This window comes from Vicugna pacos, chromosome 13 (genome assembly GCF_048564905.1).
Source record: "Vicugna pacos chromosome 13, VicPac4, whole genome shotgun sequence".
In the NCBI taxonomy this organism is placed as follows: domain Eukaryota; kingdom Metazoa; phylum Chordata; class Mammalia; order Artiodactyla; family Camelidae; genus Vicugna; species Vicugna pacos.
In genome coordinates, this window is record NC_132999.1 from 22,119,739 (window position 1) to 22,135,217 (window position 15,479).

General features: G+C 43.7%; 1 protein-coding gene across 1 annotated transcript in view; it reads right to left on the minus strand.

Moving 5' to 3' along the window:
* The window catches only part of NFIA (nuclear factor I A), a 167,028-nt gene that overhangs the window by 93,419 nt on the left and 58,130 nt on the right, over positions 1 to 15,479 (minus strand). Inside the window, exons 3-4 of the mRNA XM_072974322.1 lie at positions 9,197 to 9,314; positions 3,095 to 3,222 (exon numbers count right to left, since the gene is read on the minus strand). Of these exons, the coding sequence (XP_072830423.1) occupies positions 3,095 to 3,222; positions 9,197 to 9,246 (178 nt within the window). The 5' untranslated portion in view covers positions 9,247 to 9,314. The remainder of the gene's footprint in view (positions 1 to 3,094; positions 3,223 to 9,196; positions 9,315 to 15,479) is intronic.

Here is a 15,479-nt window from a genome sequence, read left to right on the forward strand (position 1 = left end):
AAAGCTCTCTCAGTGAGGAGTAAGCACAGGCCTTGCTTCCTGGGTCACATCTGAGGCACAAACAAAGGATCCTTTCGTATCTGCTGGCGGGAATTATCCCAAATGTAGGCAACCGAGAGGCTGCGGTGCCTTCAGATACACATAACTCCCAACGTGCTCTGAAGGTAATTTACATGCGTGAGCCACTAAAAGCCTCCTACTCAATGAACTGTACCCCTGGGGAAAAGCTATGCAGGCCCAGATCAGTGTGGGAACAACATAAGGGTGTTCTCTGTGCCAAAAAGGGGATTGGGCTAGATGGAAAATCCCCAAAAAGGACCATCTGGCAGCATAAATTATCCATTTAAAATGGCTGGTGTGAGTTAATGACACCAAAGTCACCACGAACATGTACAACATCCTTCAGTTGAGTTTTAATGTCCCCTCAGGCCCTGTTTCAATTATGACTTTCTATGCTGAATATGGCCAAATGTAAATTTATCCACTGCTCCCCCCAAACACATATACCATGAAACTGCAGTTTTCTGTAATGAAATAGAGATAGAGAATGGAGAATCAGTCCAGGAATAGAGTATAATTGTGGGGGATTGCTCTAAAAATAGAATTTTTTTCCTTAGAGAACCACCCCACAATTATACTATACATACATATAAGTATATAAAGATAGTATAATATACTATGTGTCAATAGTACCTGTGTGTGTGTGTGTGTAGTATATAGTAAATGGCCATATATATTTCCTCCCGAAAAGGATTTAGCCATTAAACTTTAGTTACTTGATGATCACAAAGGATATAGGTATTCAGATGTTAAAATTTATGATCATTTGAATCATAACGTGCAGAGAGGAACAGAATTACTCTGCATAAAGGAGTCACTAGGTCAAAGGACTCTGCATTCAATCTATCCCCACTGTCCCCAAATATGCCCAAAGGAAACAAGGATGCAGAGAACCTTCTCACAGTGGAGATGCTTCAGGGACACCAACACAATACAGCAGCCTCAGTCGGTGTAAAAGTGCGTCAGGACCATACTCAAGTTCAAGGTCCCAAACCTATGTATTTTGATTCTGATACTCACCGAAGCAGGTAAACCGGCCAGAACTCTAACTGGCCTTTTAAAAAGGGTTCAAAGAAGTTTTAGCTCTTTTAATGTTTTCACAGCACATAAACTTCTCACTGGCGCTATCCTGAGGTCGCGCTGATGGTGCAGTTGGCGGCACGAATGGTCAGCATGTTCATTTTCATTTAGTGAAATGTATTTCTGAGCCACTTTTGGTGAACTGACATGAATGTAAGTGTGGCATGAAGCTGATGTGTGGCCTTTGTAGAAGACCCTCCACTCCTTGAGTGTTGTGTTGGTAATAATTACAAAACGGCGGCACTGGAGGCTAAATCCCCATCTTTGCGTCTCCCACGTCACCACATAATGATCTTCTTATGTGTCTGTTTCCCACCCCCAACTGTGAATTCCTTGAAAGCAGGAGCCATAACCTTTCCATGCATCCTTGAGTTCCCAGAACCAGGCAAAATACCTGTTCCAGAGAAAGTTCTCCTGGAAGGCGTGAGTGGATGAATGAATGAGTTGGATGAGAAGATCAGGTAGAAGGAAGGCAAAGTGAAAGTTCTGCATTTTAGATGAAGGACTCAGTCAGCGGGGCCTGGGGTTTTGTTTTGTTTTTAATTATCATACAGTGAAAGTGCCTGGGGGTTCAGGAGTGGAAGGCATCCATTTCTAGGAACGTTAACACATGGATGGATTCCTGTACCCATCACCACAGTCAGGATACAGAACCGTTCTATCACTCCTCAAAATCTCCCTTGTTGCTATTTCCTTTATAGTCACACCCTCCGAGGTTCTCTTTTGATATGCTAAAGAGGAAAGAAAGGAGTTAGGATCTGAAGATGAAGAGGGTCAGAGATTTTCTTGGGGCTTGTCTGTTCTTCAGAGAATTACTCTGAGGCATAGAGTAGAGGGAATGGTCAGAAAGTTTTTTTTTTTTTTAAATTTACTGTGCTAGGTAGAATTCCCAGATGAGCTACGTCTGTTACCTCGTTTAATTCTCAAGAGCACCGAAATAGCTATTATTATTGACAAATTATAAAACTGGGGACACTCAGTCTCAGAGAGGTTAGGCAATTTGCCCATAATCACACAGCCAGCAGGAGCTGGAGCCCGGATTACACTCTGCCTGTCTTTTCCAAAGCTCACTCTGTTCTCTACATCATTTGACTCTGCATATTGAGGAAGGCACTAAAGGAGATTCCCCCTTGCTCGTGTGGGGGTTAGACATCAAGAAAAGTTTCAAAAAGCTTCTGCTGCCAGAATTATTCACATTACTCAAGACTCCAGAACCAAGACTAGACTACCCCAGGAGGTTAGAGTAGCCGTCATTTGCTTAGTTCACTAAAGATGGACATAAAGATAGCTATTCCTTTTAAATAGAGAAAAGAATCATGATGAAATCCGGTAACAGGAAAGCATATTTAAAAGTCTCTTCCTTTAATAAAGATGCACGTATAAGCCACAGCACAGGGAACCCATTTTCCCTTTCTAATGTTATCAATGCAGTCGAAAGAGTTGATAGATTTTTACTTTGATTATTGTTTGTTTGTTTTAGGGGAAGGTAATTAAGTTTATTTGTGTATTTATTTATTTTAATTTTTTTTAATGGAGGTACTGGGGATTGAACCCAGGACCTTGTACATGCTAAGCACACCCACTACCACTGAGCTATACCTTCCCCTTATTTTGATTTTTAAAAGGTAATTCAAAAAAACCAAACCCAAAAGGCAGCTAGTATAAAACAAAAGCAAAGGTCAACAGAACGCCGGACTGCAGTGCAGGTGAAAATGTGTAAGAGGAGGAAATCCTACACACCATTCTCGCCATCTTTCATCTCAGCTGAATGGCAGCCTTGTGCCGCCTCCCTTTCTTAAGAGCAGCTGTCAGATAGAAACACGTGTTCACAGGGAGAAAGTCAGCAAGTCCACTGCTCTGAGCTGGCCCCCTCCCTTCACACCCGGCATGGGCGCGCACGCACATCCTAGACGGCACGGCGGCCGCCGCCCGGCCGCCCGCCCGCCCTGCTTACCTGGCTCCACTTCATGCCACCCGCTGGACTGACTCCCGCTCCCCGGGGAGCGCCCTTGGCCCGTGTAAAATGGCTCTTCACCAGGACTGTCCATTTCATCCTCCACAGACTTGAGGCGCTTTGTGGAGCTGGAATGACAAACGAGTACGTGTTTAAAAGCCATCCAAACCACCTTTCTCCTGGCTGACAGCAAGCCAAGGGAGGAAGCAATTGGACAACTCAGCGGCGTTCTAGGACTCTCTCTAGGCTCCTGCTCAGTAGGGTGAGTCACTGGACGTGGAACAAAATCTTGGGTCTGAGTTGCTCTAAGCATCTGGGTTTGCTTTTTATTGTCACTCAAGTTGCTGCCGCCGCCACATCCTGTTCCTTGTTCCTCTAAGGAACTGGTGGCTGGCTCCTGCCCCTGCCTCCACCTGGAAGACTGGGTACAGTTTGTATCTCCTCAGGCGGTGGCTGGGACGTAGCAATCAGCAGTGTCCCCAGACATCCATTCAGCCCCTTCTGGCACCCCAGAAAGGGGAGAAATCAGGGTGCGTGACCCTCGAAGGAGAGCCTGGGTTGCCATTTGTTTTTTTCCCACTTACATCTGTTCACTGAAAAAAATATTTCTTGCACAGTGACAACAGGCCAGGTACTGATCTAAGCACTAGAGATAAAACAGTGAACAAAGGAGATAAAAACAGAAGCAAGGAGTACACTTCCTTGTGAGAACAGGGCTCATGGAAAGAAGAGTGACCCCGTGACTCTTATGCCCTTCCTCTACACAGAAACAACCAAAACACAGTTCTATGCCATCGGGCTGTGGAGTTTTTAGTTTTGGAGAGGTATGGTTGAGAAATTTCCGGAATGTGTTCCATTTCCTTCAGTTAAAGGTCTGAATATTTTTCTCCCAACCTGAGTCTGCAGGAGTCACGAAATGCTACACGTTGCAAACGTCATTCTAACTGCGCTCACTGATCGTCACTAACATACCTGTAGGGGCGGACTTCATGCCTTGTTGGGAGATCCCTTCCTCACACGTCAGGGCACCGAATTTTAACATGTGTTCATTCATCAAACGTTCACTGTGCACCTCCCCCACATGCCGAGTGCTGTGCCTAACGCTGGGACACTGAAATGAATCAGACATAACCCCTGTCTCTGCGGGGTTTACGAGCCAGTGGTTGAAGACAGAGAGGTGAACAAAATCGTGCAAAAGAGAAACATAGGTATGATGATGGAACCACACGGACGTTACAGTGGGTTCCTCGATCGAGGAAGGAAACGAAACACTGGGAAGGTCAGGACAGGTTTCCCAGAGGAGATGGTTCCCGAGCTGCCTGTAAGAGGGAGTGTCAGGAGACAGGGCAGAAAGAAGGACAAGACAAGAGGCAGGCTGTTGCTCCACTCAGGCAGCCATTCTGGATTTGAAAATGTTGAAAGACTTCTTTACCAACTGGCAAAGTGCCATGGTCTTAAGCCCCTTAAGTTTCCCCCAACCTTGCCACTTCATCTTTGCCCCAGGACAGCCTTACGATCCAGAACCTAAAGGGTTAAGGTGTGGCCCATCAGGGGCATTCCAGGACTCAGCACAGGGCCAGGACAGGGTCTGTCCTAACTGGTATGCTCATGTCACACGGGTCACCAGCTATTTTGAACATCACTCCAGGAGGAAGGTACATTATCAGGCAGAAACAGCACCACGGGCAGAGTGTGACAGGCAGAGAACTGCCAGGTGTCTGCTGCGGCTGAAGTGGGAGGCAGGGCACAGCAAAAGAAGGGGGCGGAGGGTACGGAAGATACTGTATGTCTGGACTTTATCCTACAAGCGGTGGAGACTCCCTGAAAAAGTCTAAATGGGGAGTGACACCAGCATCGTGTTTCAGAAAGGTCACTCTTGGCGGGGTGGGGCCTAGCTCAGGGGTAGAGCACATGCCTAGCATGCACAAGGTCCTGGGCTCAAGCCCCAGCACCTCCATCAAATAAACAGATGAATAAACCAGATTACCTCACCCTTCCTAAAGAAAACAACCACAAAAAAACCCAGAAAGGTCACTCTGGTAGTTGTGCAGATGATGGTTTTTGAAAAGCACAGGGAAAAGAAGGGGATGGAACCTAGAAGCAGGGAGAGAGCGAAGAGGCTACTGTAGCAATCCAAGTGAAAAAATATGGAGGGCCCAATTTAAGGCACAAAATTCTAGTCCAGGCTTCTTAGCCTCTAAGTTCTAATTGTCATTAGAGCCAGACCACAGGAAAGCAACATACTTGGAGCATGCTAGCTTAGCACCCAAAGGAAGAGCCTTTAATAGCTTATTTAATGCTCTTTGCTTGTCTTTGTTCAATGAAAAAGAGCCACTCAAAGAACTTTTCTGTGTTTTATGTAAAACTACATCTAACAGAAGTCTTTTATAAAAGGATATACTCAAAAAATTCCTCCTAATACATGAAACCAGAAAAAAAATATGGTCTCTGTAAATGAATTTCAATTGTTTCCTTTTATGAGTGCTTCCCCTTCTCGCCTTGGCAACCAGGAATCTCAGGGCTAAATGTAAGGCCTAACTCTTGGTTCATGTTCCTGATAGAACAATTTCTCTCATCTTTTCAAATGGTTTCTGGACTCTCTTTCTGTATTTAGTATTACCTTTTAAATTGAAAGCCACTTAAAATAATTGGGGAAGTTGGGAGAATACAAATTGGGAACATGAAAGGGCAAATGAAAGGCAAGACCCACATATTCTGATAGGACTGTGAGCTCTGCGGGGAGAGACACTATTGGCTGCTTTGTTTTAAATCTCTAGTGCCTATCACAGTGTCTGACTAACAGCAGATGCTCAAAAACTGCTGAATTGGGCTCTAGATTTAGAAACAGTCACGTGAGTACTCACGACAAGGCTTTGTCCACGTGTCATGATTCAATGAGATCCCACCCAAAAGGCTAACAAATCGCCCATCATTCTCCTATTATGGATATTTTTCTGAGTTTCTCAAGCTTTTGATTTCCCCAGTGTCCTCTAATAAAGTGCAAATCCCCCTACAGTTTTAAATCCTGAAGGTGTAAGGGTCTGTAGATGTTATCAGCTGATCCCTGAGTCTGAAAGCAAGGATTGTCAGGGGTTGATGCAGGATCCATGTTCCCAGGACGGAGACCCAGGCTGGAGGAGAGAGAAAGATCCAGGAGTGAAGAAAGAGGTGCCAGGAGGGATGGGTGGAGGGCTTCCAACACAAAGTTTACTGACTTCACAGACTTGACAGTTGGTTTATCTTGATGAAGTTCTTTGGGATAAAAAAGTACATTTTATCCCAGTTTTTACACTACCCCTTCTATGATTTTGGAGGTGTTTACTATGAAGGGACAGAACCTACAGTTAATGCCTATCAATCTTCTTTATTTTTTAACATTTAGAAATGAATCGGTCATTAATTTTGGTTTCTTGCTGTTGACTTTCTAACACACTGATTCTATTCTCCCAGAAACATTTGAAGAACACAGGAAAAGTACCAGTAAAGATCTGTACACAAGAGGGAGGACAAATACCCCTCTGAGCAGTGACACACCATCTCTTCTTGTGTGTGGAATTTGTTCTTTTGTTCCTAGCAATTCAACCCAGAAATTAAGGTAAGACCATGACCTTCATCCCAAATATCTGCTGAATTCCTACTATGTGCAAAGCCTAGAATCCACAAAACTGTAAAATGCCTCTTTCCTGAGTGTTCCTACTATCTGAACTGAAAATTCCCGTTTTCTTGTCAGTCTCTACTGAGAGATTTCAAAGCTCCTATTACCTGACTGTACTTCCACAGTGCCTAGGACAATATCCCTGGGACTTAATAAATATTTGCAGCTGAGCTGGAAGAGTCAGACACTGTCCTCTAAGGGACGTAGAGATGGGGAGGCAGGACCAGTACAGACCTCAAAGATAATAATAATCATTCAAGACTGCAAATGCTAAGTGTCCGGGAAAAGTAGAGATGCTCGATTTTCCTTTCTGGGGGCTTCCTGTTCTGTTGTTTCCTTACTGAAAGAGTGAGCCCCATTCCTCAGAGTAGTCAGTGTGAAAATAGCATGCTTTTAAAGTTCCAACAGACCTGAGTCTGAGTGTAGACTCTGCTATTTACTTGCTCTGTACCCTGGGCGAGTTGCTTAACTTCTCTGAGCTCTGGGCTGACCCACTGTTACAAGGCTGTATCGTAATAATAAGTCCTATCAGGCATGCAAAGCACCTAATACAGTGCCTGCCACAAAGCAGGTGACCAATTAATATTGGCACAGCATGAACAAATATTGATTGGTGGATGAACTTTTCTATATGTAAATCGGGGGTAGTCTTCTGGGCACATTTCCTAAACTGTACACAGCTAATTCTGCTGGGTCTATAGATTTAAAGAATAATTTTAAAAAAATCATCTTAGGAGAGCCTAATGAGAGCAAAACAAACATATTACCAGGTTATTAACTTCTGATGCTGTTTATAATTAGCTCCTTATCAGGGTTAGTTATTTGCGGAATATGGGAATGACACGAGCCTTTTAAATAACATTAAAAACCACATTTCCACATAGAGAGTCATGACCGAAAAAGCAACAAAACAGCTGGAGAAGTCGAGAAGATGTTTGGGATGTCCATGACACATGAGCAGCACACGTATGAAAAACAAACAGCCCACCAACTTTTATATTAATCACTGACCACAAGTACTTGCAAAGCTTTTTCATGCTGACTGAGTGTAGTGACAGTGTTTCTTCCATCAGCAAACACTCAAAATCTTCAAAACATATTAACACCCAAATGTGTTTTCACGGTCTTGTTCTTTTTATTATAAATGGGTTTTTTTGGTGGTTTTTTTTTGTTTGTTTGCTTTTTTGGACTGGAGACTTTTTTTTTTTTCTTCCTGGAGGAGCTGATGCCACAGTGAACTAAGGGGAACGTTTAAACAACATGAAAGGTGATGGTAGGATTTGGTGGTTATGTTTAGGGAATGACCGTATTTCTTTAACTGTCTTCAAGGTATTGGTGACGACTAAGCTGGTTTTTTTTTAAAGTAATGATGGTTAAAATATATGAAGTCAAGGTAAGAATGAGTCTCTCCCAAGGAAAATTTCTATCATCTGGCCATTGTTTGAAATCCTAAAACTCCAGCACTTGCTTTAGGAGGAATATACCTTCGTCAAACGTTTTTCTGCAAAGTACACAAACATTAAAGATCGTTCTGCACCATTCTTTTCTTTGTTGTCACAGTCCAGTGCTAAAGCCAATTTGTAAAAGAATACTGTGGGTTTAATGCCTAATCCCTTCCCCTCTGGTACAGGTTATCTAGAGACAACACGATCTTGCAAAATGCTTCATTTTGATTTTGGCTTTGTGACCTCAAGGGGATCAAGAACCCTGGAATCATTATCTGGTTGTGTTCTTTGAGCTTTGCTTTTTTAAAGGTCTCCCATGCAGCAGTGCTTCTGATCTGGCCCCATGCTGCTGTCGGACTGCAGTCGCTTTTATAGCCTCATACCAGGATACCAAGTAGGTTTCATCTCTCAGGGCACCTCCAGTAGACTGGATTTTGAGACCTTTTAGGGCTCGGTAGGAAAAGAGCTGGGACTGAGTGGTAATTAATGTCTGCTGTGGGCATGGGGACTGGGCTGATGTCACCAGTGTCAACTTTCTGCAAAACAAGCCAAAACACACACCCTTTCCCCCAGTAGAGCTTTGCCCTTAATTTCCTGAGAACTTGCTGTGTTCATCACCCATCCTTCTCCGGCCTTTGCTCGTGTCTTCACCCCGCCCGGAATGCCATGCCTTCACCTTCCATCTCACCAGCCCTCACCACCGCTTACAGCTTACGGCTCAGCACAAGTCATTCTTTTTGGATAAAGCTTTCTTTAACTATTTTCAGCCTGTGTCACACAATTTTTTACTGACTGGTGTGTGTGTGTGTGTTTATACACATATGCATGCTGCATGTGTGTTTGCTTTCTCTCTCCAGTGAGACTGAAAATCTGTTGGGGCTGAACCCACTTCTAAGTGTCTTCTGCTACTACAGGCACACTGCTAAGTGTCTAACAGGCCCAGGGTTAGTCAAGGTGTGTAACTACGCAGCATGACCTCTTTAAGAGCCACCCATCAATTACCTGGTAGAGGATGTGCTGGGTAAAGACCTCCTCATTGCTCCCGGACTCATGCTGTAGTATGAAGAACTTTCTAAATCTGAGAGAGAAAAATTTGGGCCAGTTCCTGCAGCTATTGGTGCTGGAATTAAAAGAAGAAGAAGAAGAAGAAACATCAGGTTAAGTTCTGTGAATAAAAGAACAGTGAGAGCATATTTCAGAGTTGCATTTAACACGTTTCATTTTCCAATTTATGTGGCAAGTTTCTCCAAAATAACCAGTAACGAACTCTGACCTTAAAACAATACTGACAATAAAAATCACCTACATCAGGAGGACATATTTTAAAATAATGTACCTTTCATGGTTTCTCTTTTTTGTAATGGTAAATTGTCACCAAGGCTGCAACATTCCTGGATGCTTGAGGCGAAAAAGACCTCCACCTTTTGGTCTGAAACTTTTCTTGAATGACCAGCCAAAACACTCCCCGGGCTTTTCCAACTTTATCTGATCCCGACAGCTTCCATTCATCTGTATTTTAGAATCAGTTCTGAACTGCAAATTCATCTTTCTAGGCTACCTAATCCCAATTTCTTATGATGAGAAATGTGTGATTTCTCCTTATTCCAGAGCACCTCAGCACCCTGCATACATCATCGCTTTAAAATTTGTCCCACCTTCTAATTTAAGGCACGGTTCTCAAATCACGGTCCCTGAGCCACAGTTTTTGTAGGTAAAGTTGTACTCGAGTAGCCACACCCCTTCATTTACATCTTGTCTCTGCTTCCACACTACGGGAGCAGAGACAAGCAGCTGTGACAGGGACCATATGGTTCACAAAGCAGAAAACAGTTATATAGAAGGATTTGCCGGCCTCTGATTTAAGGGATGGTTAAAAATAACTTTAACTACATGTGATTTTCAGAGCTGACCTTTGCACGAGATGTGATTCTCTGTACTTTTTATGTTCTGGAGCCTCTGGAGAGACCTTGTTTACAGGAGGAGCTTAATAAATATTTTTGAATGAATAAATAACACCTATCAATCTTAGGAAATAATTCTGGGTAAAATTAGTGGTGCAACTATATAAGTGTAAATAATCTGCTCTTTTGAAAGACTATACAAAAGTGGGAGCAACAGATGCATATTTTACTGCAGGGAGGCATTAGTTTGAGAGTTTTAAGCCCATGTAAGTGGATATCTAAATAAATTAAGTAGAGGCTCATCTCCATAAGAAGAAAGGATAATTAGAAAAATCATGAACCAGGCACTTTCATTCTTCCAACAAATGATTACTGAGAGTCTGCTAGCGCCAAAAATTGTGCTGTGTAAGGAAGGCACTTAGATGAATGACATGGTCCCTACCCTGAAGCAGCTCTCAAGGGTTAGGCTGACAGGTTAATTTCAATACAGTCTGATAAGCCCTTTGCTAGAGTTATTCCTAAATTGATATGCCGCACAGAAGTGGTTACCTAGCCCAGCTGAGGGATAAGAGGTTCAAGGGAGTAAAAAGGCCTCGGCAAATGTGATGTCTGGGAAGAATGTTAAAAGGACATGTAGGAATTACCCAACTGAGAGGGATGGAGGTATTCTAGGTAGAGGGAACAGCATTTATAATGGTGAGGGAACAGCATTTATAAAGGTAAGAGAACATGAAATGTGGACTGGATTTCTGATAACATGGTATGATGTAGTATACAACACATGGGGGAAGAAGGAGATTTAAAGTCAGGTCACGAAGGGTCACATAGGTTCGAGGCACATGAATTTGCATTCAGCAGATTTCCAAGTTTATAAGCTACTAAAGCACTTATCACACTCCACTATAACTGGGGACTGCTGGAGTTACATCACCGGCATCTGACACCAGGAGGCAGTCAGTAAGCATTGGTAAAATGGAACTGATTGTTCGTCAAAGGAGAATCAACAAAGTGTAGGAATGCTATCATCAAATTTGCATTTATAAGCGAGACACACCACCTGTCAAGAGGGTAGGTATGGTTTGGGGAGTGGTGGCAGTTGAAGAGTATTATCAGTAAAGCCATGGAGGCCAGTGGAGTCATTTAAATAAGAGAAGATGGGGGTGTGGTCTAAATTCAAGGGCTAGAAAGGAGGAGCCTGGTGAAAGCTATTTGGGAGTGAGAATTGAGAAAATGTATTGACTTCTTGCGTGTGGTAATAATGGAAGAGGAGGGGCATGGGCTAATTCCCAGGATGACTGCTTGGGAAACTGGGCGAATTGTGAAACCATCATAAAACTGAGGAATCAAGAAAAAGTATGCGGGGACACAGCAATATCTAAAACAAACACGCAGTTGTCTGAACTTTAATCACAGCCATCACTATATAAAAACAGTCACTGCTAAGAAAGAGAAGACGCTGAAATTCACATATACCTTTTGAAATTCAAACACATCTCTTGCTCATGGGCTCTGATGAAGGCCTTTACTTCAAAAACAAACGGTTAGGCTTGACAGTCAGTGTAAACAGAGTTCTCATTAATAATTTTGCTAGTCGTCCCCTAATTTGCTTTTTATATTAAGTTTATTAGCCTAATTTCCCCTCTTGATTTCATAACACCTAACATATGAAACAGGCCATGGGTCAGGAAGATTGCTCAACTGTGGGCCTGGATCGACCATTATCCCTCTTAGCAGCCTGGCATATAATTAGTCCTAATGTCATGGAGCTCAGAGTCACACCTCTCGTCAACTAGAGAAAAGGGAAAGGCTAGCCGGTGTCAAGGGTCTGGCTTTAGATTTTCTTCACAAGTTTCGGGATGGAACACCATGGAAACTGCATGACCCCACCCTCCCTCTGGAAGGGAAGACACAGCAAGATGCGAGGAGATGGACTTGACTGGACTGAGAGAAGTCTGTGGCCCTTGGCCTAGTGGTGAACATCCAGCTGCTCTTACGTTGAGCGCTTTATCGTGCTTTACCCTGGAAAATGCCTTTCACCTTGCTTCTGTTTTTTAAATATCCAGGGAGCCAGAATAGGCGAAGGAAGAAAAATACATGTGTGCCTGCGGGGAGCCCACCTCTCAGAGAGAATTAAAAATAATTACGCTCACAGAAACACTCCTTCGCTTGCCCGTGCTCTTCCTTCCCGTGAGCCACCTAGTCCACTGGCGTTGCGACCTCAGCAGCAGATCTGGCCTGGCAGCGAGCGTGGGATGCTTCCCACAGTGTCTGCTGGCTTTCTGGTGAGTCACACTAGGGCTTGGCACGCTGATTGTGTGTCTTGAATTTTAAAACCCCACTGAATTCCTGATGTGAGAATGGGTTTCACACCTGGGTTAAATAATCCTAATAACACACAGATCCAAATTCTGCCGCCTTCAAAAGAGTCGGCTAGGAAACATCGCCCAGGACTGTCTGTGTGTACGTTTCGTGCGAATGTCAGCTTAGAGGAGTGGATTCGGGTTCAGGGATGCTGTGACAGCCAAAGGGGAAGCCTCCTACCTGAGGGTAGGCGTCATAGCAAAGAGTCCTAGCAGTGGGTTGGGTATGCCCAGTGCCTCGAATCTGGAGAACAGGAAGAAGCCTCAATAGGTAACTAAGAACCCAAAAGGCAGGCTTTTGGCAGGCTTTTCTCAGTCCTGTGGAGCCGTGTTTTAAAAAGCACTTTATTTGTTATATCTAACTTAAGCCTTGAAACAATCTTTTCAGGAAAGTACATCTTCGAGGTAAGGAGAACTAAGCCCCGGAATGAGATTAAATCATTCGTCCTCAATCACAGAATGGAGAGAAAGGGGGAGAGCCAGGGTTAAAATCCAAGGACGTCTGACCTCAAAACCTGTGCTTCTTCCAGCGCAGCACCCTGACTTTCACGTACAATATTGGCCTTCAACTTGAGATGATAAAAAGGTATACAGGACTTCTGTCCCCGTAGGGTTTACAGCCTCGCGGAATCATAAAGTAACACCTGAATATCTAATGCAATGCTGCGCGTGTTCAATCTCACACGAGAAATGCAAAGAATGTGTTAGGAAAGTTCAAAGGAGTAATAGATCCCACAGGCTTGTGGGATCAGAAAAAGGGTTGACTCCAGGAAGAGTGGGTGCTTAAGCTGAGCCTTCAAGGCTGGTTAGGATTTAAAGGGGCACAGAAAGAGAAGAGGAGAGAGTTTCTAAGCAAATGATAGAGTATGTATGTAAGCCCGGGGGTATGAGGGAAGTGAGAGATCTGTGGGGTCCAGGACAGTTTCTTTCTTTCTTTCTTTTTTTTTAATGCTTTATTTATTATATTATTTAATTTTTTTTTTTTTTGGCAGGGGGGAGGTAATCAGGCTTGTTTATTTTTAGAGGAAGTTCTGGGGATTGAACCCAGGACCTCGTGCATGCTAAGCATGTGCTCTACCACTTGAGATATACCCTCCCCCCAAAGGATGGCTACTGAGTAGGGGGTGAGCACTGCTGAATCTGAGGAATGTTAATATGACGACAGCATATGGAATGCATGAAAGGGACTAAGACTCTGGGGGTGGGGAAATCAGTTGGTAGTTAATTCAGGAGCCCTGGTGAGAGGGAACGGAGGCCTAAACCATGCTGTCAAGGAAGACAACAGAATTTTCACAATGTGCATCTGTCACCTCTTCCAGGATAGTAAACAGGTACAAAAGATACGTTTCTAATTATACACTGTGAAAGGGCATAAATAAGCAAATGATCACATTATTCTAACGGATATTAAATATCAAAAAGATGTACATAGCAAAATGTGCCTCTGGGCTAATAATGGTATTACGTCCCTTTTGCAAATTAGGGAAATAAAAGTTGTCAAGGGTTAAATGACTTGTCCAGTGTCTGCCTAGGTTGTCACGTTGGGCTTCTGAGGCTATGACTAACTGCCTGCTGGTGTGTTACAGAGATTACTTAGCCACCGCCAATCCAAGGTGGGGATGTCAAGAAAGGAGGGGACCAACCACAACACTTCCTGTCTGTGCCGTAGACAGTGAGACCTGATTTTTCTCCCTTTGTACTTTACCATAGGCTTTATCATTCTTTAGTGATCTCAGACATAAGATTTCCTAACCAGCTAGATTCACTGCAATATGAGCTCTGTAAAGATAGCCGTCCCAGGGCTTAGAAAAAATGCTGGCCAGGGCCTGGGAGAGAGTGTTTAGAGTTCAGCCCTGCCAGTAACCACCTGTGGAACTTGGTTAAGTCACTTAAACTCTTTGGACCTCATAATTCTAATAACAATTATGATAAAAATGAAAACTCACCACCTCCACCACCATCACTGCGACGGCCATCACCGTCACAACAACGAGGACTAACATTTCTTAAGCATCACTGATGGACAGACCCAGGCTAAGAGCTTTAAGGACCTCATCCTTGAACACCTGGAGGAAGGAATGACTGAGCCACGAGGAGGTTTAGTACCTTTCCCAGACCGTGAAGTCAAAGGGTTATACCAGATGGCCTCTAACCCTGCAGATCCCACAGCCTCTCACATGTTCCCAAACAGCTGATGATCCATAAATATGTTTTGAAGAAGAGTAAACAGTTACCTTCTCCATTTGCACCTCCTCCTCCAAACTTTAAGCAACGCAAGAATGACACTTAGAACCCTGTAATTACACATCAGTAGTGAGAACTGGCTCCTTGCCTTTCTTAAGCAGTTCTGTGACCACTCCAACTTGAAGTCTTTGTGGACTTGGTTCCACTGAGGAGTTTTTCTCAAAAGGTTAACTTGAGATGTCTCTTAAGATGGTACTTCTAAGTCATTTATCCCCCTCCGCCCACCCTTCCTTTCCTGTCATGAGTAGAATGTAGTCTTTGTGTCATTTCTTAATAAATGGTTTGCTATTAAGGAATCATTATAGTAATGTGGGCTATTGGAAAAAAGGGGTTACTTTAGTAGCCAACCCTCTTAATGACCTGCTCTTCTGTACACATTAGTAGTTGGATAAGGTTGTGGTTATTGAACTTCTGCCATCCACCAGAGACAACCTGCTCGGGCTTGCATTGTTGGAAAGAGAGGATGATGGAAAAAAAAAATTTCTATCCAAAATTTCAAACTGCTCTGCCTGGGAGATGACAGCGCACTGAGTTTACAACGGGTGCAAAGGGAATCAGCGGGGAGCATGAACTAAATGACCTGTGTGGCCAGCCTCAGGTTAATGGCACCCATTCTCTAAGAGGCTGTGTCCAGTGGAATCCAATAAATATTTATGGGGCAACTTTAATGTGCCAGGCGCTGCCCCAGATGCTTGAGAGCCATCAGTGGACAAGATGTACGAACACCCTGGCCCTCGTGGGGCTTACATTTTAGAGGTTAACAGTCATAGCTGCCCCTTC